At 53.7% G+C, this 8,305-nt stretch overlaps 1 protein-coding gene across 1 annotated transcript; it reads right to left on the minus strand.

Annotated features, from left to right (window-relative positions):
- Nucleotides 1-400: 400 nt before the first annotated feature.
- On the minus strand, nucleotides 401-7,999 carry PRDM14 (PR/SET domain 14). The gene is made up of 7 exons (XM_054985887.1): nucleotides 7,462-7,999; nucleotides 5,685-5,741; nucleotides 5,431-5,588; nucleotides 4,405-4,675; nucleotides 2,449-2,651; nucleotides 817-918; nucleotides 401-631 (listed from the first exon to the last, which is right to left on the minus strand). The coding sequence occupies exons 1-7, from the start codon at nucleotides 7,997-7,999 to the stop codon at nucleotides 401-403; spliced, it is 1,560 nt and encodes a 519-aa protein (XP_054841862.1).
- Between the last annotated feature and the right edge of the window lie 306 nt (nucleotides 8,000-8,305).

Genomic DNA, 8,305 nt, shown 5'->3' on the forward strand with positions numbered 1-8,305 from the left:
TCTTCATTGGAAGTCTCCTGTCCAATTACTAACCAAGGCCAACCCTGCTTAGCTTCTGAGAGCTGATGAGATTGGGCTTGCCTGGGCTATCCAGGTCAGGGCCATTGAGAGATGGCAGAGAAAAGCACCGTACAAGAAGCACTGAAACATTCCTCCTAAGGATCAAACACAAAGGTCATCACAGTACAGCAGGCAATGCTGCCCCTAGGAATTTATCATCCTTTGATGTCTCCCTCTGCATCACACCCTAAGGAGTTGTACATATCCCACTATACATACATTCATATGTTTAGTAGATCGGATTCTAAAGATGCTGGACAGGAAGGACCACATTCAAACATATATACGGTACCATACAAATATATACAGAGTTGGTAAGGATCCTGCACGAGCTTGCTGGCTACAGAGCTGCATGGAACTTCATGTGAAAACGGAATTCTTCTGCCTCTAGGAATGTTTTGCCGCACACTGTACATGTGCGGCCTTTGTCCTTATTGCTGTGTGTGCGCCGCACGTGACTGTCATGGGCTGCATGGGAGGCAAATGCCTTGCCACAGTGTTTGCACTTAAATGGCTTCTCTCCTGAATGCTGGCGGATGTGAGTACGCAGGATACTGGAGGCGGTGAATGCCTGCGAGGAGGTGAGCAGAAGAGGAAAGAGACAGCAGTTAGACCCAAGAAGCAGCCCGGGGCCAGCCAGCTCTTTCCCTACAGGCAAGGGACTGGATTCAGCAGGTACAAAAAGCATTCAGACAAAAACTGGCGTAGCATAGCAAAGGATGGTGCACTCTTTCAAGAGCACAGCAGGAGCCTTACCTTGTTACAGTACACACACTTGTAGGGCCTTTCCCCAGAATGCACCCTCATGTGTTTGTTTAGACTAGAGGACTGAGAGAAGCTCTTCCCACATATAGAGCACTGAAGCAAGAAAGAGAAAGTTGTTGGTTATAGAAATGTTTTGTTCAAGATATGTGCATATTTAAGGTAAGACTATGATAGATGCAGGACACATAAGGCGATCTACTTATCACCTTATGTGATTAGGCATTGAACTAGGCACACTTTCTACATACACACATGACTTTCCACTTACATGTATTATACCACTTTATTGCATTTTAATTCACTTTTATTACATTGTTTTATATATTAATACCATTTTTTTGCATTGTGTTTATTTGTGTGATCTCTCTCGAGTCTCGGTAAGACAGGTGCACTATACGTAAAATCAAGCAGATGAAAATAGACAGTGGGCAGTGCCTTAAGCTGGTTGGAGAAGGCAGCAGAGCCATGCATGCAAACTCAAATAAGTAAAACATTCTCCAGGAGAGTGCAGAAATACTGTTGTAACATGTAAACATGAAGAACAGCAAATATATAAACAAACAGAAGCTTTATAGTATAGAACTCTCTCCAAGAATCACCGGATTAAATTTTAATGGCAAATAACATAAAAATAACAAATGATAAACAAAACTAAAATTAAGACTGAAATAAACAACGATATTTCAATTGGAAACAAACTACTTCTGAATATTTGGGGCAAAAGCTTATCAAGTATAATTTTCAAAAATAAAAACTTTTTTCAAAATTCAGAAATAGTGTGTTTCCAATGAAATATTCTGGGAATTGTTTTGTTTTCTCACAAATATTTGGTTACTTTTTATTGGAAAGATTATAGCCTTGAAAGACATTAGTCACCTTTAAAGAGGAACGTCTGAGTTCAAAGGATTTTTAAAAGTAAAAGGAGACCCTCTACTCTTCTTCCCTGCTGGGAGGGGGCTCTAAAATTATTAAAGCAAAACAGCTTCAATAAAATACCTCGCTAACGGACGTCTCCCCTGTATTCAACCAGCTCGAATTAAAACTTCAACAACTGTGAAATTCTAGAAAACTAGCGGCAAAGACAAGAGCAAGCCATAGTATTGATCTCTAAACCCGCATATTACTTAAAAACCTCAATCTTCCTATGTGAAATTCTGTTTCTAAACATGCGATGAAACGATTCAACGTGAAACAAAAGAATCACGTGTTACAACAATCCCCATCGTTACTTGCAAAGGGCTTACTTTTCGAAGCCGGGACAAGGAAGGGAAAAGGAGCGTCCAGCAACCCGCGGCCACCCGGTTTCCTTCTTAAAGGGACAGCGAGAAGCAGCCAAACGCCGCTCCCCGTTCCCACGTGTCCGTATCGCGCCTCGCTGCGGTGTCTCGGGCCGCCTCGGATGCCACCCGCCAGCGCCCCTCCGAAGCCCCGAAGGCGCGGCGCTTAAACGTGGGCGCTGCTGGCGATGCTGGCGCGGAGAAGCGCCCCTCGGCAGCCGCTGCGGCTGGACCCCCAAGGAGACGGAAGGGCCGCCGCCTTCTCGGGGCCTCCGGTCCGCACTTCGGGGGAGGGGCGGCGCTTGAACGGAGCAACGGCCTCCCGGCGGAGCGGCGGGCGGCTCACCTTGTGCGGGCGGTGCTTCTCGTGGACGTGGAGGACGTGGATGCGCAGGCGGTCCCGCTTCTCGAAGGAGCGCTGGCAGAGGTGGCAGGGGAACTTGCGGTCGCCCTGGTCCACGCAGCGCGTGTACTTCAGGTGCTTGTCGCGGTAGTACTTGTAGGCGAAGACTTTGCCGCAGCGCTCGCACTTGAAGCCTTCCAGGGACTCTACGCACGGGAAGGGCAAGTGAGAGGCCCGGAGGCAGGGAGGCAGCCGGGGCCTTCCTTCGGCAAGCTACGCTGGAAACGGCGCGTGCGAGCCGGATTCCTCGGTCAACTCCGCGGCTTTAAAAATCTACAGGGGCAAATCGCAAACAAGCGTCGCGCCCCCCCCCCTCCACCCAACATGTCCCCCCTGCAAGCTGCCAGTTCGGGAAAAGGGCGCCGCCTTTTGCGCCATATCATGCATTACCTGTCTGAAAGATCCAGAGGCGTCTGTAGTAGCAAAATAGTAGCGTCCAGTAGCACCTTTAAGACCAACCAACTTTACTGTAGCATAAGCACTCCAGAGCCACAGCTCTCTTCCTCAGAGTTGGCGGTTTCGAATACTTTCAAACGGCATCTGATACCTGGATCTAGGCATAGTAGATGCCCAGGGAAGCAAGCCTGAGCAGGTCTACTCAGTAGTAACGCCCACTTTATTTAGTAGGGGTTACTCCTGAGAAATTTCTTAGGGCTGCAGCCACAACTTGTTTCTGTGGACCCGCCGATTTCTGCGCACAGCCTGCCTTGCAGCATTAATCTCAAGTGGCAGGGGGAGCAAATAGCCTCTGGCATTTAAAAGTGGCTGCGGGGTCGCCTTACAGACTTTCGAGCAGTTGTTGGAGGACAAAGTAACTGGGCTGGAGCCTCCAGCATCAGATGCCTGGTGGTGTGACTCCGTTCGAGTCACACCTGTGTTGTTACACCTGACGTTTTCCCGCCTCGGCGTCACAGGCACCACAACTGCTGGTACTACTGAAAATTCTTGGGGACTGCCCTTGGGAGGGCCACCGCCTGCAAGAGAGTAGCTTGCCCCTGGCTTTCCTTATCAATTTTCTTATCGATACAAAGCCCAAGAACCTGGAGAGGTAGAGGATTCCCCGTCCTGATTCGGCGGTAAACCTGCCCAGAAAGTAGCCCCTCCAGCCAGAAACAGATTTGCATTGGTTCTTTGGAAGGGACATTTACAAACAGACAAATCAGACGTTGGCAAGAGAATCGACCCTGCAGGGTGAAACGCGACCCTGCCCTTCAAATAAGAGGAAGTGGAAGAGGGGTGGAGTGCCGAGGGAGGGAGCGGGCCCACCCCGGACCCTGTCACCTTCGCAGCTGTTTCCCACCCAGGGAAATGTACAGGCTTGCTTAGAGAGAGCGAGCGAGCTTTGATTTACTTGGGTTTGGGCGTGCCAGTTGATAGCCCTCTTAGTGAAAAAATACACAATCTCTGTACAGTCTTCACTTGATTTTTCCTTATCGGCGGATGAAGTAATTATCAGGTTACATTCAAGGCATGTACAGCCACATGTGTGATTGAAACCGCCCACTCATCCAGGCACTGGCCCTCGGTTTCATTCTTACAAAGGAATCTACCCATCTACATCCTGCAGGTATCTGCCTTCTCTGTAACATGTGAACAGGGCTGGTGTTTCAGAGCTATTAGATTAAAGCGGCCCGGTGTTATTGGAAGCTTTCAGTGTAAACCATGCATGTCTACTCGGAAGCAAGCTCCGCTCTAATCAATGAGAGCCCCTCCTCCCCAGTAAGCGGGTGCATAGAGTTGCAGCTGTAGCTGGGGGCTTTGCTATTGTCAGTTAAATGGAGGGAGTGCGAATGAGTGGAGAGAGACCGACGCCTAGAAGCCCCCGGTGGCTGAAGGGAGATGCCCAAGCAAGGCGGCGGTCGCCCGCCCTTCTTCGGGACCGCAAGGCTGCCGACTGACCTTCGCAGGGCTGCTGGGCTCGCTTCCCTTCGACGGGGCCCTTCAGGCTGATGGGGATGCCCAGGAACTGCAGGTAGCAGTCGCCGTACCAGACCAGCAGCTCCTGGCCCGGTGAGATCTCCTTGCAGCTCTCGTAGTAGATCTGGCCCTGGCACTGGAGCGCCGTCAGGTTCTGCTCCTCCGGGAAGCGAGCGCAGTTCACTAAGGACATCCAGTTACCGGAGGCGCCTTTGCCGTCGATGAAATGACTCAAGCGGCCGTCCTCGAAGATCTGCGCGGGCAGACAGGGGCACAAGTCCGCGAATGAAGAGGTCGGCAAGCCCAGGGCCTCGCCCCCGGCCAGGGACTCCCATCTCCTCCCCATTGACGCTGATGGGTAGATCTCTGCCCCAGAGAGCAACGCCACGGCTGCTGCGAGATCCTATGCTTTGGGGGTGCCTTCGCCTACGGAGAGCGCTCCCCGCGACGGTCTTGGGAAACAGCCCTGCCGCGGGGAGACGCCTCTCGACAGACGAATTCCGAACTCTTTCCTCTGCAGTTTTTTCGACTAGCGCGGCCCTCCCCCCCACGCCCAAAAGGGTGGGTGGCTGGCTGGAGCCAGGGCACGGCATCTAAAGGGACGGCTGCTGCGGCCAGCCCGAGTCTGCACTAAAGGCGCTGCACTCTGCACGTGCTCCGGGATGGGAACAAAAGGGGTCAAAGAGAACCGAGGTTGACCCCTCGGCCTCTGAGGGATGCGGTCCTTTGCTCGTAGCCTTTAGGGTTACTATCTGTGGCTCGGAGCAAACCCCACTGAAGTCATGCAGAAAGGTCAGACCCGGTCTCCTTGTGTGGATGCCAGCTTTCTGTTTGCTGAGAGTTTTTAACTCCGGAGAGCGCGTCCCAACAGGTCTGAGTTTGGAACGGTGCAATCCAGGCCCCCACGTCCGATCTCTGCCCGCTGACCCTGTCCCCTTCCAGAGAGCAAGCCCGGCTTCCCCACCCCCTTCCAGGGACCGCTGCAAACTGGCAAAGAACTTGGGGTACCTCCCACATCAAGGAGTTGTCATCGTAGGTCTTGATCTCGCTGGTGTTGACCACTTTGCCTTGGAAAGGGCCGAAGCGGACCCCCTTCGGGATGGCCTGGGTGCAAAAGACGCCCAGCTGGGGGCCGTCTAGGAACACCGTCTGCAGCACGGTAAGGCCTGCGGGCGGAGAAGGGGGGGAGACAGCGCTGCAGCCCCGCGGGGGACCCAGCGAAGCCACCCGAACGCCTGCCCAGCCCAGCCCAGCCCACCTACCTTCGGGGAGTTGCAGAGAAGACTTGTCGGGAAACAGCGGCTGACCTTCAACCGAGCCTCGAGGGAAGCAAAACGGGACAGCGGTTAGCCCGGAAGACTGGGGTGGGGGGCAGCGAAGCAAAGGTCGCCCTGATGTCCCGAACGCATCGATCCGGCCCGAGCGCCCTCGCTGCTTCTGCGTGCACAACCACTGGGGCAATGATAATAATAATAATATTCGATTTACATACCGCCCTTCAGGTTGACTTAACACCCACTCAGAGCTGTTTACAAAGTATGCCATTATTATCCCCACAACAAAACATCCTGTGAGGTGGGTGGGGCTGAGAAAGCTCCTAGAAACTGTGACTGACCCAAAGTCACCCAGCTGGCTTCAAGTGGAGGAGTGGGGAATCAAACCCAGCTCTCCAGATAAGAGTCCTGCGCTCTTAACCACTACACCAAACTGGCAAAGCTGGAAACCTACAGCTGCCCCCGGGCGAGTGTCGCGGCTGCGCCGGAATCGAATTCTTGCTGTATCAGAATTTGAGCCCCTCGGATTTTTGTGTACCAAAAGAATGAGCAAAGCAGGATCGAAGTTATCTAAAGCAAGATCAGAGTCATCTAATTGACTCATTTGAAACGGCTAAATACGCGGATTTGCTAATAAATCTCACACAACCCGCAGGTTTATTTCTGAGCAAAAGTGGTTGTGAATGTAGGATTTTTGGATTCTGGCAAAAGTTTTTGGAGACTTGGTGCAGTAGCGGACTCTGAAAGGAAGCGTTTAGGTTTAGATGCCTTCTGGGCATCTGGGGGGGGGGGCGTTTAAAAAGTAAGACCAGGGGGCATCGCTTGGGACATTCCGGTTTCCCACTCCCTCGCGATGCATTTTTGCCATCAGATTGTATAGGAGTTTTTAAAAGCAATTACTTCCACCGCATGAAATTAACACTACACTAATTTCGTAGAAACGACCTTGTGAAACCTCTTGAGCGGAGCTAACCAATAGGCATTTCTCTCAACTAAATTAATGCTGTCCAGTAGTTTAAAGAAGTTGTCAAGCTAAAGAGACGTCGTCGAATTGTTCACAATCCTCGACACAGGTCCAGAGCAAACTGCTCCGAATCTTCCAAAATCCATATTTAAAAGGAAGCTTTGATGGATGTTTCCCATTTCCAGCCTCAGCAGGTTTGCTCCCTTTTTACAGTGGTTCATCTTGTACCCCGCTTCATGCTTGGAGAGGAGCTCTGTGCGGCTTAAAAGCTTGCTACATTCCCCTTTCCACTGAAAACAACAGTCCGCTACATCCCGGCAAATCTCCACTAATCAAACCTTCTTGGAAACAAGTCCCGTTTTATCCAGTAGGGTTTACTTCCAAGAAATTGTTCTTAGGTTTGCAGCAGAAATCAGACTAAAGAAAGGGAGAGAAGCCATCCAACATTTCGCATCCTCAGCAGAGCGCAGGCAAAACTCCCTTCCAACCGGCCACCCTTTTCCACCTCCTCGCTCGACACGCAAAGGCGATCCTAAAAGTAAAATCCTAAGAAGAGTTACTCCAGTCTAAGCCCGTTGAAATCAATGGGCTTAAACGGGAGTGACTCTGCTTAGGATTTCACTGTAAACCAGTCATTCAGCGGAGGGCAGCCAGGCTTCCTCTCCAGGGACTGCAGGCTCAAACCGGCAGCAGCCCTCCGGGTTTGAGCCTAAGTTCCCCAGGTGCCCAGTCAGGGCCATCTGCACACGCTCAGAGGCAGCCTGGCCTGCAGATGTTCCGACTCCCGCGCCGGCGCCTTACCTGGGCTGTGGGGCTGGCGGGCGGCTGCCGGGAGAGCCCCGTACAGGACTGCGTGGAGCTCCTGGGCGGTGAAGCGGTAGCCGGGCTCCGGCGCCGGCGGGCTGCTCCTTCTCGGCAAGGCTCCGTCGGGGGGGCATGGCGCGGCCAGGAGCGGGAGCGGGCGGGGCAGAGCGGGCGGCGGGAAGGGGAAGGGCGCCAGGCGGGGAGAGCCTCCAGCCAGCCTACCCTCTGCGGCCGTCGGGGACGGGAAGGGAGCCGGCGGCGGAGCCTCCAGGAAGCGCGGCGGGGGCCCCACCGGGCGGAAGGACGAGAGCGGACAGCCCCGCAGCAGCAGCAGCAGCGACTCGCCTCCGCCGCCGGCCTCCTTGGCGCTTCCGGGCAGCGGAGAGGCCATCGCGGCCGGGCTGGCCTGGCCGGACCCGAGCGGACCCGCGGAAGGGACCTGCCGGGAGCCGCCGCAGCCCGTGAGCTCCAGGCAGGCGCCTCGGCGCAGCTGTCCGGCCCGGGCCAGCCCTCCGGCCCCCAGCGCGCCCCACATTTACCTCCGGGGGTGAGCTACGTCATCGGGGCAGGGCGAAGACAGCCGCCGGGCCCTCGGGGCCTCTCGTGCACGCGCGCGCGCCTCTCTTCAGCGACCTATAAAAGACACGTGTGCGTGAGTACACATGCAGCTGCCATCTGAGCGCACCCGGCGTGGAGTTTGACCGAGTGACGCACGAAATTTCTGTCGCAATGAATGGGGCTGCAACAGAGTGGGGGAGGGATCTTAGGTATGCTTCCCTAGGAGTAAGCGTTGCCGAACGACAAGGGACTTACTTCTGAGTAGACGTGCTTAGACTCGTGC

This window comes from Eublepharis macularius, chromosome 7 (genome assembly GCF_028583425.1).
Source record: "Eublepharis macularius isolate TG4126 chromosome 7, MPM_Emac_v1.0, whole genome shotgun sequence".
Classification (NCBI taxonomy): Eukaryota; Metazoa; Chordata; class Lepidosauria; order Squamata; family Eublepharidae; genus Eublepharis; species Eublepharis macularius.